The following is a 17,653-nucleotide window of genomic DNA, read 5'->3' on the forward strand; positions in this document are numbered from 1 at the left end:
TATACCTACTATCTAACTGGGGACAGCTATATACCTACTATCTAACTGGGGACAGCTATATACCTACTATCTAACTGGGGACAGCTATATACCTACTATCTAACTGGGGACACCTATATACCTATAACCTAAACTGGGGGCATTTTCTGCTGAAATACTGCCCACGTTGTGATTGTTTTCTGTTGAAATGATGCCCACATTGCGATTATTCTCTGCTGAAATGTTGCACTCATTGGGATTATTTTCTGGTGAAGTGTTGCACTCATTGCGATTATTCTCTGCTGAAATGTTGCCCACATTGCGATTATTCTCTGCTGAAATGTTGCCCTCATTGCGATTATTCTCTGGTGAAATGTTGCCCTCATTGCGATTATTCTCTGGTGAAATGTTGCCCTCATTGCGGTTATTCTCTGCTGAAATGTTGCCCTCATTGCGATTATTCTCTGGTGAAATGTTGCCCTCATTGCGATTATTCTCTGGTGAAATGTTGCCCACATTGCGATTATTCTCTGGTGAAATGTTGCCCTCATTGCGATTATTCTCTGGTGAAATGTTGCCCTCATTGCGATTATTCTCTGCTGAAATGTTGCCCTCGTTGCTGTTATTCTCTGCTGAAATGTTGCCCTCGTTGCGGTTATTCTCTGCTGAAATGTTGCCCTCATTGCGATTATTCTCTGCTGAAATGTTGCCCTCATTGCGATTATTCTCTGCTGAAATGTTGCACTCATTGCGGTTATTCTCTGCTGAAATGTTGCCCTCATTGCGATTATTCTCTGGTGAAATGTTGCCCACATTGCGATTATTCTCTGGTGAAATGTTGCCCTCATTGCGATTATTCTCTGCTGAAATGTTGCCCTCATTGCGATTATTCTCTGCTGAAATGTTGCCCTCATTGCGATTATTCTCTGCTGAAATGTTGCCCTCATTGCGATTATTCTCTGGTGAAATGTTGCCCACATTGCGATTATTCTCTGGTGAAATGTTGCACTCATTGCGATTATTCTCTGGTGAAATGTTGCCCTCATTGCGATTATTCTCTGGTGAAATGTTGCCCTCATTGCGATTATTCTCTGGTGAAATGTTGCACTCATTGCAATTATTCTCTGGTGAAATGTTGCCCTCATTGCGATTATTCTCTGGTGAAATGTTGCACTCATTGCAATTATTCTCTGGTGAAATGTTGCCCACATTGCGATTATTCTCTGGTGAAATGTTGCCCTCATTGCGGTTATTCTCTGCTGAAATGTTGCCCACATTGCGATTATTCTCTGGTGAAATGTTGCCCACATTGCGATTATTTTATGGTGAAACATTGCCGCATTACGATTATTTTATGGTTAAACACTGCCCCATTACAATTATTTTATAGTGAAACGCTGCCCCATTATGATTATTTGGCACCTATGGGGGGACCCCATCCAAATTTTCGCAAGGGAGCCCAGCAGGGGCGTAACTAGAAGTCACTGGGCCCCCCCTGCGAAACTTTGGATGGGGCCCCCCTACCCCCCTCACTTTCTGCACAGGTAACCGGAGAACCAATGTTAATCAATTGGCTAGTGCACACTTTAATGTGTTTTCCCCATGCAGATAAAACAAACAGCAGCAAACCACTGCACGCATTTTCTCTATCAATTACATTAGCTCCTGTGATAAAAATTGCATGTTTTCACACATACAGACACAAATGGTGTGCAGAAAACACGTACAGAAAACGGACATACAGTGTGCTCCCAGCCTCCGCTTATTACACTCATGCTGTCCCTCTCTGATGGAGCAGAACTGGCTCTGCAAACTTCTCCAGCATCACTATAGTACACATCACTTCGGGAGGGGTAGAGGTTGGTGGCTGGGCGCTGTACACAAGAGCCTGCTACATACTGAATAGGGACTGTCTACAAATCTTTGTATGATTCTTTATTAGTAGCTGAGCCAATGCAGTCATTAGAACAATTGTGCAGAGAGCAGAAAGTTTTTTTTTTCTTCTCTACGTGCCATTACTTGTCAGTGTCTCAGGACAGGGAAAATAAACCTCTCCCCCCATGGGGCTCCCTGTGGCTTCTGGGCCCACCTGCGGCAGCATCCCTTGCAGGGTCTATTGTTACGCCCCTGGGGCCCAGTGATTTCTAGTTACGCCCCTGACTACTACCTAAACTGGGGATACCTATAGACCTGGCTATCTATACTGGGGACACCTATAGTATGTCTACATTGGGGACACCTATAGACATGGCTACTTTATACTGTACTTATACTAATTATTTATATAGCGCCAACATATTACACAGCACTGTACAGATTATGTATTGTCTTGTTACTAACTGTCCCACAGAGGGGCTCACAATCTAATCCCTACCATAGTCATATGTGTATGTATGTATCGTAGTCTAGGGCCAATTTTTGGGGAGTAGTCTAGGGCCAATTTTTGGGGGGAAGCCAATTAACTTATCTGTATCGTATGGCATTGGGATGTGGGAGGAAACCAGAGTGTCTGAAGGAAACCCACACAGACACAGGGAGAACATACAAACTCCTTGCAGATGTTGACCTGGCTGGAATTCGAATCGGGAACCCAGCGCTGCAGTGCGAGAGCGCTAACCACTATGCCACCATGCTGCCATACTACTGTACTATATTGTACTGCCATCTTCAGCAGTATTTCACAGAGTACGTAGTCATGTCACTGACTATCCTCTGAGGAGCTTACAATCTAATCCTGCCATATTCTAATGTTCTACCATATTATTATGTATTTATATAGCACTGGCATCTTCTGCAGCACTTTGCAGAGAACATAGTCATGTTACTGACTTTTCTCAGGGGAGCTCCCAATCTAATACCTACCACTATTTTGTGCGAGACAACATATCCTTTCATTACTATGCCCTCTGATGGACTCTGAGTTCAGGCTCAGAGGAGCCTCAGGGTCCTTTCGCACAGCATCAGTTGCATTGCAGAAAAATTCTGCATGTCAACTCCCTGCTCATACAGTTCTATGGGCCTGTTCACCTCTCTTGGTTGTAATGGATGGTGTTACTCTAACTCGGTGCATGCAGGCTTTGAATTAACATCTATGTCCAGTCCCCATTGCAGTTCATACACCTCGTAGCATGAGAATCCAGCCTCAGTAAAGCATTGAGGTGTACAGGTAAAAGTCACACGGTAAAAAGAGTGTTGAATATAGCTGCTAGTAGAAGATCTGTAACATTGCCTATATTCCTATATTCTCTTATTTAATATGACCTAACCCTACTTTCAAATAAAACACTCCTTCTACCCAAGTCCAAGAACCCCCCCCCCCCCCCCTGTTGGTTCCTAACTTTAAATTTCCAACCTCTGGTGGTGCCTAACCTTAACCTCCTGTGGTGCCTAATCTTAGCAACTCTCCTGCCCCCCCCCCCCGGTGGTTCATGACCATAACACCCCCCCCCCCCCCCGGTCCCCTAAAGTCCTGTGGTGCCTAATCTTAACAACCCCCCCCCCCCACTAACCTCCCCCCCCAGTGTGGTGCCTAACCTTAAAACCCCTCCCCCGGTCTCCAACCCTAACCTCCTGGTCTTAACCGTAACCGCCCGTGGTGCTTAACCTTGACTCCCTACATTACATACACACTCCTAACACTTAAGACACCCCGCAGCCTAACTCTCCCGACTATTTATAGCCGCAATTTGCTGCACCTCTGCATGCCCAAATTACAGTGTTGCTGCTATTACCATGCATTGCGCCCTTTTTACCGGTTTCACTTTGGGAGCAGGGGTGTTTGGATAGTACTTTTTAAAATCAGAATTGATTCGGATCCGGATACCCGAATCTGGCCTTTTAGATATCTGCGTGAACGCGGATATCCGGACGCATTATCTGCGGATATCCGACCTATTTGGATATCTGGATAGAAAAAACGGAAGTGCCATTTAACCTCCCTGGCGGTTTTTTTCTGTCTGGAATTAGGAGTCAAAAGCGGTACCTTTTTTTTTTTTTTTCAAGAATTTTAGACCTCCAATTCTTAAGCCTTAACTCACCAAAATATATCAGAATAAAGTCCTGGTAGACATTCTGCATATAAATAAAAGACTGGAACACAAATTTGCTGAAATAATTACATTTATCAAACTGAAAAAAATAGGAAAACTGTACAAATAAGGCAGCAAGAAGATAATTGTACACATTATGTACATGTATACTTAGTACACCTCCCGTGTATGGTAAGTTTTAAAGCAGGGAGCAGCACAGAGCCCAACATTGCAGTCAGGGCAGTAGATGCGCGACTCCTTCCTGACTTTTTTGCCCCTCTCATCGGTCTTGGAGCAGCACACCACACATGTCCTGGTTGGTGTGGTTTTTTTTGGCAGTGGGAGGTATGTGCTCCGGGAAGTGCCGGCCAATGTGTCGCTCTGGGTTAACGACATAGGAGGCACGTCGCCCGGTTCTGGCATCTGTGGCAGTCTGGTACCGCAAACAGATACACTCGCACATCCTCCATATGTAGTCCGCGTGAGTAATTGGCCTTTCACTGCGCTGCTTGTAAAGTACATAAGAATTCCACAGAGACTGCTCCAGAATATCTTTTTATAGTACTTCTGCTGCTTGCGGACTGCGGGATAAAATGTCACTGCTTGGTCCGCTCTGTCCACTCCACCCATTGTTTGGTTGTAGTCCACCACAACCTGCGGCTTCTGTATTTCCTTTCCTCCTCTCGTTTTGGTGGGAACAGTGGAGGTGTCGTGGACCCTGGAAAGGAGACAAACGTCTTTTTTATCCCGCCAGCGGAGAGCCAGCATCTTTCCTTTCTGCCAAGCAGCTATGTCCCCGGGTTTCAATTTCTGCTTCCCAAAAGATGTAGGCATCTCCCGCCTGTTCGGCCTAACTGTGCCGCAGGCATCAGTGCAACGCTTTATGAGGATCTCTAAAGAGTTCCGGGGAAGAATAAAAATTGTCCGTGGTGACACAATATCCCTTGTCCAGTAACGGCTCAGCAAGTGACAAAACAGAACTTGTCGCCACTCCATAGTCGCTGAACCGGGGATTGAACTTTGTTCCCTTTCCGGTGTACAAAACTGTATTCCAGATGTACCCGGTTGAAGACTCACACAACATATAAGATTTTTTATTCCAAAGCGGGCCCGCTTAGAAGCTATAAATTGCAGCCAGCTCAGCCTCCCCTTGTAAGCCATCAGGCTCTCATCCACGAATATATCCCGCTCTGGAACATATGTGGTCCTGAAGTTCTCCACCACCATCTCGCACACTTCCCAGATTTTTTTCAGTTTGGGAGCAGGATGAGTGGACTCCTCAAAGGTGTCGTTATTGGCGAAATGGAGAAATTTCATGATGAGCGAAAACCGGTACTCGCTCATCACCGTACCAAAGAACGGGGTCGCTATCATTTTGTTGGTGGTCCAATACCACTTCTGCAGGGGCTTCCCCACCACCCCCTGCAGAATGATAAGTCCCAAAAATAATCAAATATCGTCTTTGGTGACCAGCTCCCAGGTCCTGCTTCTTGAGAAGGGGCGTCGTGGAGCAGCCAGTTGTTGGGTGGCATAACGATTAGTCTTCTCCACAATCTTCTCAATAACGGCCTCATCAAAGAAAAGCTGCAGGTAGGCCAGGGGGTTGTGCTCACACACTTTCTGCAGGCCAGGCTCCCCAGTAAAAGGAAAACGGGGGGGCGGTGGCGGTGCCTGAGAAAGGTCAATGGGGCACCAGACCCGGACATCGCTAACATCCGTGGCGATGGAATCACTCTCGCTGTCGCTACCTGGGTCGGATGAGAGGTCCCCTAGTGCATCACTGTTGCTTGAGTCCGCCAGTGACTGCAAATCGCTGTCCTCCAACTCTACCAGCGATTCCGCAGCGAGCTGCCTTCTTGAAGCTGACGCCATAGCAGACTACTGGCAGACCGAGGTCGGTGAAAACGGCAGGCAGAGAGTTGTCAAAATCCAGGCAAAAATCGGTACACAGTAAATCAATCAAAGTCCAGGCAAAATCAGTGCAGGGAGAAGGCAGAGAGAATAGTAAAAAATCAGTAACGGGTATCCAATAATCAGTAATCAACAATCAGCAACTCACAGATCAAACAGCCAGCAGCCACGGTCTCCAGAGAGCAAATGGCAACATTGAATTGAATACAAACTAACTTGTATTCAATTTAATGCTACTTGTGGCCAATCTGATCACTTGTCATTTTTTTCCAAAATCTGCCTGCCTACCTCTGTGGCCAATCAGATAATTTGTGTCATTTTTATTATTTTTCCTCTCCCTCCCCCTGTGGCCAATCAGAGTGTTTATTATATTTATACTTCGTTTGTTCTCCCTCCCTACCCCTGTGGCTAATCGGAATGATTTATTGTTTTTTTTTTTTTCCTGACTTCCTCCCTCCTTCCCCCATGACCCCACGCCGCCGCCCGACATCACGCCGCCGCTACATGACCGCCGCTCCATGACACCGATTGGCCGCCGTGTCCCCGGAAGATCAGCCAGGTAATGGGGACTCCGGCGGCCGGGAGAAGCCTGGGTCCCGCTGTGCAGCGCGATCAGTGCGCGGGACCCAGAGAGACAGTGCGCAGCATGTATTCAGCCAGCCCGACCTGCGTTCGGGCTCACCGCTTTCAGCACACAAAGCAGAGCCCGAACACAGGTCGGGCTTACCGCCAGGGGGGTTAAAATGCTTTTAAAACGTTTTGGAAGATAAAAACCTCCCTCCACCCACCTCCTCACTGCTCATGGATCTTGTCTTCCAGGGATTTGTAGGATGTCAAAAGCAAGCTCACATACATTGGCCTGGAATCGAGCCCAGGTCAACTGCTTGAAGGGCAGCTATGCTCACCACTATACCCCCAACGTTACATGTTGAAGCCAGCCAGTTCACTCATCTCTTCAGCTACAAGAAAGGCCCAGGAGTAATCTTAACTACCGTAATATCTGTTTAACCTATCCCTCTCCACCGGAATTTTTCCATCCTCACTCAAGAGGGCTGTTGTAACACCACTACTTAAAAAACCATCTCTAGACCCCACCGAACTTGCTAACTACCGCCCAGTGTCACTTCTTCCATTTGCATCTAAATTACTTGAACGCCACATTCATGCTGAACTAAGTCAGTATTTATCTGCAAATTCCTTGCTTGATCAGTTCCAATCTGGCTTCCGGCAAAACCACTCCACTGAAACAGCCCTCACCAAAGTAGCTAATGATCTCCTCACAGCTAAATCCAAAGACTATTATTCCATACTCATCCTACTAGATCTGTCATCAGCATTTGACACTGTCGACCACACTACTCCTACAGATCCTTTCATCTATAGGAATAAAGGACCTCTCTCTCTCCTGGATATCTTCCTACCTCTCTGGCAGGTCTTTCACTGTTTCTTATTCAGATCAGGCCTCCTCTTCACATCCTCTGTCTGTAGGGGTACCTCAAGGCTCTGTCCTCGGTCCCCTCCTCTTCTCCATCTACATGCACGGTCTTGGTAACTTAATCAGCTCATTTGGTTTCCAATACCACCTATATGCAGACGATACACAACTGTACCTCTCGGCCCCAGACCTTCACTCCCTCCTCACACGGGTTCCCGACTGCCCGGCCGCTATTTCCTCTTTCATGTCCTCTCGCTTCTTAAAACTTAATATGAATAAAACTGAACTAATAGTCTTTCCACCATCCCTGTCCCACCCCTTTGCCTGATATTACAATAAATGTTAACAACACGTCTATAACATCAGTTCCCAAAGCACAGTGCTTGGGGGTAATATTTGATTCTTCTCTCTCATTTACTCCTCACATTAACTCTCTAACCAGCTCCTGCCATTTCCAACTGAAAAACATAGCACGTATCCAACCTTTTCTCTCCCATGACACAACCAAAATGTTAGTACATGCTCTTATTATATCTCGATTGGACTATTGCAATATATTGCTTGGTGGACTTCCAACTAACCGACTAACACCGCTCAATTCTGTACTGAACTCTGCTGCTCGACTCATTCATCTCTCCTCTCGCTCTTCCTCTGCTGACCCTCTCTGTCAAGCTCTTCACTGGCTACCAATTAATGAGAGGATTCAGTTCAAACTCTTAACCCTAACCTACAAAGCTCTCCACAATCTCTCTCCCCTGTACATCTCCTCACTAGTCTCCAGATACCAACCCAACCGCAATCTCAGATCTGCACACGAGCTTCTTCTATCCTCTTCTACAATTACCTCCTCACATTCACGTGTACAAGACTTCTCACGTGCCTCACCCCTTCTCTGGAATGCCCTTCCACAACACATTCGCCACTCTCCCACCTTTGAAATTTTTAAACGCTCCCTCAAAACCCACCTTTTCCGACAAGCATATTCTCTAGCTTAGGCCATGCACCCACTAAATAACCTAATGTCGCACTGCCTGTACATATACTGTATACTTCCCCACCTCTTGTTTCCACCCCATTCCTTTAGATTGTAAGCTCGCAAGGGCAGGGCTCTCATCCTTTTGTGTCATGGACTGTTATTAATTGAATTGCTTGCACACTGTTAGACATTTATATATTTTAGTCATCATGTTAAATCAAATTGTAATCAGCAGTGCTGTATTTTGTATCAGTGTTCATATTTGATGTATATCATTGTCTGTATCATTATGTATCCCTTGTTTGTTTTCTTACATTGTACAGCGCCACGGAATATGTTGGCGCTTTATAAATAAATAATAATAATAATAATAATCTGTTACGGCAGGGCCCTTATTACACTTTCTCTTACAGGGCTATGGAAACCATTTTGCACATGCGATAAAGCGAGGTGCAAAAATAAAATCATGCCTAGCAGAGGATGGTTTCGATCCATTGACCTCTGGGTTATGGGCCCAGCACACTTCCGCTGCGCCACTCTGCAGTCTGCTTACATTTGTATACAATCTTCAAGTTTAAGAAGGGTACATTAGTTGAAATAGTTACACTACAATCTATGTTACAGAAAGACCCTAATGACACTTTATCCTAAGGGGCTATGGCTGCCGATTGGCCCATGTGGTAAAGCAAGGTGTAAAAAACAAAGTACACCTAGCAGAGGATGGTTTCAATCCATCAACCTCTGGGTTATGGGCCCAGCACGCTTCCACTGCACCACTCTGCTGCCACACAGTGAATGCTTCGTTGTAGGAAAAAGTGGCGTTAAACTTCTTGGAGCAGACTTACTTCCAAAAGACACACATGCATCCCCATAAAATCATTTAGCAGCAGCTGCATGCACAGTCTCTGTGGTGCAATTGGTTAGCGCTTTCAGCTGTTAACCGAAAGGTTGGTGGTTCAAGCCCACCCAGGGACGGCCTTGCCTTTTGTGTTCAACAGTTGTCCGAAGAGAACCCCGGATAGCCATTTAGCAGCAACTGCATGCACAGTCTCTGTGGCGCAATTGGTTAGCGCATTTGGCTGTTAACCAAAAGGTTAAGCCCACCCAGGGATGGCCTTGCCTTTTGTGAAGGGAACTAATGTACCCTTCTTAAACTTGAAGATTGTATACAAATGTAAGCAGACTGCAGAGTGGTGCAGCGGAAGTGTGCTGGGTCCATAAACCATGATTTCTTTTTTGCACCTCGCTTTATCGCATGGGCAAAACTGTTTCCATAGCCCTGTAAGAGAAAGTGTAATAAGGGCCCTGCCGTAACATAAATACTACGGTAGCTAAGACTACTCCTGGGCCTTTCTGGAGTGAACTGGCTGGCTTCAGCATGTAACATTGGTGGTATAGTGGTGAGCATAGCTGCCTTCCAAGCAGTTGACCTGGGTTCGATTCCTGGCCAATCTATGTGAGCTTGCTTTTGACATCCTACAAATCCCTGGAAGACAAGATCCATGAACAGTGAGGAGGAGGATGGAGGGTGGAGAGATTTTATGTTTGTAATCGGTTTCGGATCCGGATATTTGCAATATCCGCGGATATCCGGGTAATGCGGGTAATCACTTCATCCCCCCCAATATAGACAAAACAGGCAGGCCCTGTTTGAGGTCATGCTCTCGTGATTTTGTGCGGCCCGCTACCAAAGTACAGTGTTCAGAAGGAACATGCCATCAACCTCCAAGATTGCCAGGATGTAGCTGACTATAGCTGACAGAACACCTCATCTTCATCAGCTTCCGCACGGAACCGTGACATATCTTCCTCCTCCTGCTCTGATTCTGGCACCCCTCTTAACACTCAGTCGGCAGCCACCAAAGTGGCATCATCCCAGGGCTCAGCGGTGTGGAAATTTTTGTGTGTCTGCCTCAGATAAAAGCAATGCCATCTGTACTCTGCCACCGAAAATTGAGCCGTGGAAAGACCAAGACCTGCGTAGGGACAACTTCCTTACGAAGGCACGTGATGACAAAGCACAAACTGCAATGGGATGACCACCTGAGGTAAATCAACACACATAAGCAAAGCCACACACCGCAGTGGGAGATAGCAGGCCGCAATTATTTCTCAAAAAAAGGCGATACCCAAACTGTACCATCTCTGGCACACCGCGTTGGGTCAAGGGTCCATCTGACCACGGATGCCTGGTCTGCAAAGCACGGTCAGGCCTGCCCGAAGACAAGGCTCATTTACACATCAGACTATAGTCTTTGGAAAATGAAAGATCACAGACCAATTTTACCCCCTTCCATGTAATAGAGCCATAACTACACAGTCTATTCTATGGAGCTGAACTCCCATCAGACAGAAATCTTTGCAAGATGCTGCACACAAAGATGCTGTAGACATTCAAAAGATCAGTATCTGCAAAAGATCTGTTCCTGCAAAAGATCCGTTCCTGCAAAATGCATTCATAGTCTATGATATCTGCAGATCATCATACACACCTTATTTAACAGACATTCATCTGCAGATCAGATCCACCAGGATGGATTTTCAGATCTGCAGATGATTGTCTGATCTGCAGATGAATGTCAGTTAAACAAGGTGTGTATGATGATCTGCAGATCTCATAGACTATGAATGCAATTTGCAGGAACGGATCTTTGGCAGGAACAGATCTTTTGCAGATACTGATCTTTTGTGTCTGTACAGCATCTGTGTGTGCAGCATCTTGCAAAGATTTTTTTCTGATGGGGAGTTCAGCTCCATAGAAAAGACTGTGAAGGTATGGCTCTCATACTACATGGAATGGGGTAAAATTGGTCTGTGATCTTTCATTTTCAAAAGACTATGGTCTGATGTGTCTATGTGGCCTAAGTCAGTCCCCACACACAGCATCTCTGCCTGCACACCGTGTGACTGCCTGGCCCAAGACTAAGTCGGTCCCAACACAGTATCTCTGCCCGTAGGCTGCTTGACTGCCTTCTCCGTCACCACCAACAGGGTCCAGGACTCCAGGTGGATTCCTGAATTTTTAAGGCTGCGCCTGCTAACAAGAACAATAATTTTTTCTGGTGCGTGTACATGCCTGCCTAATTTTTCTGGCTGCACTGCCGCTGCAACAACAAAACAAAAGGCATGTACATTGTAACGGTGTAGCAACACAAATGTCTGATTATGTGTGATCTGCAGAATCACCAATAATACAGACACTATACCTGATTATATGGTGATCTGCAGAATCGCCAATAATGCAAGTATAGCTAACAGGATAATGCAATAGTGTATAGTGCTTGGTGCAACAGTAACAGAGTAGAATAACTAGGCCTCACCAGGGAGCTGGTGGGCACTATTAGAACACAGTATCGGATAGATAGATAGAACCTCATCAGAGGAGCTGGTGGGAACTATTAGAACACAGTTACTGACTAGTTTGGCAGAACCTCACCAGAGGAGCTGGTGGGTACTATTAGAACACAGTTACTGACTAGTTTGGCAGAACCTCACCAGAGGAGCTGGTGGGTACTGTTAGAACACAATTACACTCTAGTTTGGCAGAACCTCACCAGAGGAGCTGGTGGGTACTGTTAGAACACAGTTACTGACTAGTTTGGCAGAACCTCACCAGAGGAGCTGGTGGGTACTGTTAGAACACAGTAACTGACTAGTTGGCTGAACCTCACCAGAGGAGCTGGTGGGAACTGTTAGAACACCTCACCAGTGGCAAGGGCCCACTAGTGAGTAGAGAGGTCAGACAGGCTGGGTTCGGCAACTGAGAGGCAGATACAGTACAGAATCAGTAAGCAAGAGTAGTAAGTATTCAGGCAGTGATTCAGCAACTAGATCAGATGGGCAGAGGTACAGAATCAATAAGCAAGAGCAGAGTCAGAGAAAGCCAGAGTCATACACAGAATATCAAATATACAGTAATAACAACAATCCTAGTCTTGTGTGAAATCCCTGGTTTCCTCCCAGATCAAAGCACACCGGATACTAGTCTAAGGTCTGAGCGCTAACACGTATGTATTCGCAACCGCAGACAGGTTGCGAGTGAGCAGAGAAGGCTTAAGAAGCAGAGGAGACCTCACAGCCGCGCCCACCAGTAATCAACCAATCCAGAGCGGTGTGAGTCCCCTCTGACGTCAGTCGACCAACGGGTCAGCTGACACGCCTCCTCCCAGCATAAAGGTCCTGTCTATGCGCGTGGCCGCGCGATACAGCAACCCTCTGTGTAAATGACAATTCCGTCCTCGGCGTGCTTGACGCCGAGGGAACGGAAAACACCCCTGAACAGGGACCCAAGGTGGCTGCGGAGACACCCTACGTGCCCACAGCCGCAGATGTTACATACATGTGTCAATTCCCCTTCGTTATCATTACCTTGCCGTGGTGAAGAGGCTTGCGTATCACGATGAAGCAATGACCGGCTATATGAGTGTGTTGGGCGGCACACCTGACCCAAGATAATTAGGTCGTTGCATCATTGTAAACAGACCAAATTCGATCAGCTGGACAGTCACTGTTGTTCTGTCATTGAGCTACCACAGCCTGGCGACCATATGGGCTTGAAAACAGCCATCGCCTGCACTCTCGCCATGGTGCGCACCAGTCCAGCACGGCCATCACTACACAAACAGCTGTTTGCGGTGCGTTACACAGTGAGTTTAGTCTGTCAGTGTGAAGCAGTACACTAATTACACTACCTGATTGATGTATACACACACAAGATGTTTTAAAGCACTTTATGCCTCCAATTTAGCATTACAATGTGATTTCTGCCCTTAAAACCCTGCTCTGCGTCAAATTCATAATTTTCCCCAGGACTTTTGGCATGTATCCCACTCCGCCATGCCCCCCTCCAGGTGTTAGACCCTTTGAAACATCTTTTCCATCACTTTTGTGGCCAGAATTAGTGTTTGAAGTTTTGAAATGCGCCTGCCCATTGAAGTCTTGCCGTTCGAAAAGTTTGCAAGTTCGCATTCGAGGTTCAGGAACCTAAAATCGCATGTTCGAGCCATCTCTAGCTGAGAATCCCCCATGCGGAGATAGACTAGTCCAAAACCTGTTGGTAAAGTCAGATTTTTACTACCTACTGGAAGTGATGGCATCATAGGAAAAACTGTAATTGATGGTTCATGTTACTCAGGAAGAAATATACTTCTCATTTGTATGTGTTTACATGTATTGCACCACCTATGCAATGTTCACAGTGCAGCGGGTGCGTTTCAGTATAAATGGTTGTGATATGGTAACAGGATATGGTAAGTGTTACCAGGGCCGCCATCAGAAATTTTGGGGCCCCTCACAAATAATCAGTCCGGGCCCCCTCCCCCCCCCCCCCACAAACTGAGAAATGCGCGTAGCCATTACATGTTGGCAGAGCTAGTTGGAGGCTTGCTGTCCACAAATTAATCACGAATAACCACGGTGGATACTCGTGATTCAAGTTAGCTCTAATTGCCACAGCTGAGCAGCTAGATGCGGCGGGGTTAATTACCCAAAACGCCGCTCTCCGCCCAGCGTTTCAACGAGGTGCAAGTGTCCGAATGGACGCGTTGCAAGCCTCGATATCAAGCACTTCCTCCTTCAAGCCGGAAGGAGGAAGTGCTCCATCATTTTTTTAGAACCTCCCAGTTTTAATTTTCTGTTTAAAAAAGCTAAAAAAGTAGGTTTAATGCTATTGTCTCATATGGTAATGATTCAGCTTTTCCCATAGTCTCGCAGTTAGCAATCATGAGGCCCCCAACAAACCATGAGGCCCCCAACAAGACAAATTCAGCAATCATGAGGCCCCCAACAAGACAAATTCAGCAATCATGAGGCCCCCAACAAGACAAATTCAGCAATCGTGAGACCCCCAACAAGACAAATTCAGCAATCTTGAGGCCCCCAACAAATCATGAGGCCCCCAACAAATCATGAGGCCCCCAACAAGACAAATTCAGCAATCTTGAGGCTCCCAACAAATCATGAGGCCTCCAACAAGTAAAAATTCAATCATTAGGCCCTCAACAAGACAAATTCAGCAGTCATGAGGCACATAAATAGACAGCATTTCACATAAATAGGCAGAATGCCCCCTTATTATGGTAGACACCTCTCACGTGGATTCTGACAGGGACCCCCAGGTTAGGTAGTGAGTGACATGGAGCCCTTTAGGCAGTGAGTGACAGGGAGCTCTTTTAGGTAGTGAGTGAGTGACAGGGAGCCCCTTTAGGTAGTGAGTGAGTGACAGGGAGCCCCTTTAGCTAGTGAGTGAGTGACAGGGAGGCCCTTTAAGTAGTGAGTGAGTGACAGGGAGGCCCTTTAAGTAGTGAGTGAGTGACAGGGAGGCCCTTTAGCTAGTGAGCGAGTAGCAGGGAGGCTCTTTAGGGAGTGAGTGACAGGGAGGCCCTTTAGGGAGTGAGTGACAGGGAGGCCCTTTAGGGAGTGAGTGAGTGACAGGGAGGCCCTTTAGGGAGTGAGTGACAGGGAGGCCCTTTAGGTAGTTAGTGAGTGACAGGGAGGCCCTTTAGGTAGTTAGTGAGTGTCAGGGAGGCCCTTTAGGTAGTGAGTGAGTGACAGGGAGGCCCTTTAGGTAGTGAGTGAGTGACAGGGAGGCCCTTTAAGTAGTGAGTGAGTGACAGGGAGGCCCTTTAAGTAGTGAGTGAGTGACAGGGAGGCCCTTTAGCAAGTGAGCAAGTGACAGGGAGGCCCTTTAGGGAGTGAGTGACAGGGAGGCCCTTTAGGTAGTGAGTGAGTGACAGGGAGGCCCTTTAAGTAGTGAGTGAGTGACAGGGAGGCCCTTTAGCAAGTGAGCAAGTGACAGGGAGGCCCTTTAGGGAGTGAGTGACAGGGAGGCCCTTTAGGTAGTGAGTGAGTGACAGGCCCTTTAAGTAGTGAGTGAGTGACAGGGAGGCCCTTTAAGTAGTGAGTGAGTGACAGGGAGGCCCTTTAGCTAGTGAGCGAGTGACAGGGAGCCCCCCCAGCCGCCGCCGCCGCTGCCTCCCCTACCTTGCCAGTGCTGCCCAAGCGTCAGACCTCAAGATCAGCGGCGACCCGACCAGTAAGAGCGGGCGCTGGACGCACCCGCTCTATATGCGGAAGTGACGTCACTTCCGCATATCAGTGCGGGCGCTGGGTCCTAGCGCCCGCACTATTGTCGCCGCCTGATCGGGGTCTGACTAGGCGGTGGCGGCGGCTAGAGGGATGGAGGGAGGGAGCAGCGGTCAGGGGGGCTGAGCGGCGGCCGGGCGGCACCCGCCAGGGCCGCGGCGGGGATGGGGCCCCCCTGCAGGGCCGGGGCCCGTGACGGGAGTCACGGTTGTCCCCCCCTGATGGCGGGCCTGAGTGTTACTGGTAAAAGTGCATGCTAACAGTAGAAGTGAAGCATACTTTTTGACTATGATTATCTGCAACTGATGCAATTCCAGCATAACGTGTGGCACCACTGTCCCCTGTGACAGCAGGACCACAACAGATCGCAATGATCACTGTGCATGTGGCCTAAGTCTTCCCACCACAAACCTTTAGATATGCTTTAACCACTTGCCGACCGCCCACAGCCGATGGGCGGCGGCGGCAAAGTGGACGCCGAAAGGACCGCAATACGCCCAAGGGCGTTGCGTTCTTTCAGCATGCCAGGGGAGCGATCGCGTCATTGAAGACGTGCGCTTCCCCCGGCAACTTGCTCCGCCCACCCGTGACGACAACTCGCCGGCCGTTCGGAAGTGCCGGCGGGTTTTTAACCCCGCGATCGCCGCTACAAAGTGTATAATACACTTTGTAATGTATACAAAGTCTATTATACAGGCTGCCTCCAGCCCTGGTGGTCCCAGTGTCCGAGGGACCACCAGGGCAGGCTGCAGCCACCCTAGTCTGCACCTAAACACACTGATCTGCCCACCCCCCAGACCACTGTTTGCACCCAATCACCCCCCTAATAACCCATCAATCACTCCCTGTCACTATCTGTCAAGTGTCAACGCTATTTTTTTTTAAATTCCCTAAACTGCCCCCTGGGGACTCCTGATCACTCCCCCACCCCTCAGATTCTCCCCAGACCCCCCCCCCCCCCCCCCTTGTGTACTGTATGCATCTATCCCCCCTGATCACCTGTCAATCACCCCCTGTCACTGCCACCCATCAATCAGCCCCTAACCTGCCCCTTGCGGGCAATCTGATCACCCACCCACACCATTAGATCGCCCGCAAACCCGCCGTCAAATCACCTCCCAAGTGTATTGTTTACATCTGTTCTCTTCTCTAAACACCCACTAATTACCGGTCAATCACCCATCAATCACCCCCTATCACCACCTGTCACTGTTACCCATCAGATCAGACCCTAATCTGCCCCTTGCAGGCACCCAATCACCCGCCCACATGCTCAGATTGCCCTCAGACCCTCCCTTATCAATTCGCCAGTGCATTATTTACATCTGTTCTTCCCTGTAATAACCCACTGATCACCTGTCAATCACCTATCAATCACCCATCAATCACCCCCTGTCACTGCCACCCATCAATTAGCCCCTAACCTGCCCCTTGCGGGCAATCTGATCACCCACCCACACCATCCGATCGCCTGCAGACCTGCCGTCATATCACCTCCCAAGTGCATTGCATCTGTTCTCTCCTCTAAACACCCACTAATTACCCATAAATCACACCCTGTCACCACCTGTCACTTCTACCCATCAGATTAGACCCCTATGTGCCCCTAGGGCACCCAATCACCCGCCCACACCCTCAGACCCCAGCCCTGATCACCTCGCCAGTGCATTGCTTGCATCTATTCCCCCCACTAATCACACCTTGAGACACCCATCAATCATCTCCTGTCACCACCTGTCACCCCCTAGCACACCTACCCATCAGATCAGGCCCTAATTTGCCCCGTGTGGGCTCCTGATCACTCGGCCAAACCCTCAGATCCCCCTCAGACCCCCTTCCGATCACCTCCCCAGTGCATTGATTGCCTCTATTTTCCCCTCTAATCACCCCCTGAGACACCCATCAATCACCTCTTGTCACCCCCCTAACACTCCTATCCATCAGATCAGGCCCAATACAACCTGTCATCTAAAAGGCCACCCTGCTTATGACCGGTTCCACAAAATTCGCCCCCTCATAGACCACCTGTCAACAAAATTTGCAGATGCTTATACCCCTGAGCAGTCATTTTGAGACATTTGGTTTCCAGACTACTCACGGTTTTGGGCCCGTAAAATGCCAGGGCAGTATAGGAACCCCACAAGTGACCCCTTTTTAGAAAAAAGACACCCCAAGGTATTCTGTTAGATGTATGACAAGTTCATAGAAGATTTTATTTTTTGTCAAAAGTTAGCATAAATT

At 47.9% G+C, this 17,653-nt stretch overlaps 1 protein-coding gene across 1 annotated transcript; it reads right to left on the reverse strand.

Moving 5' to 3' along the window:
- Positions 1-4,178: 4,178 nt before the first annotated feature.
- On the reverse strand, positions 4,179-5,381 carry LOC137537925 (piggyBac transposable element-derived protein 4-like). The gene has a single exon (XM_068259853.1). The coding sequence runs from the start codon at positions 5,379-5,381 to the stop codon at positions 4,179-4,181; it is 1,203 nt and encodes a 400-aa protein (XP_068115954.1).
- Between the last annotated feature and the right edge of the window lie 12,272 nt (positions 5,382-17,653).

Source organism: Hyperolius riggenbachi, chromosome 11 (assembly GCF_040937935.1).
Source record: "Hyperolius riggenbachi isolate aHypRig1 chromosome 11, aHypRig1.pri, whole genome shotgun sequence".
Lineage (NCBI taxonomy): Eukaryota > Metazoa > Chordata > Amphibia > Anura > Hyperoliidae > Hyperolius > Hyperolius riggenbachi.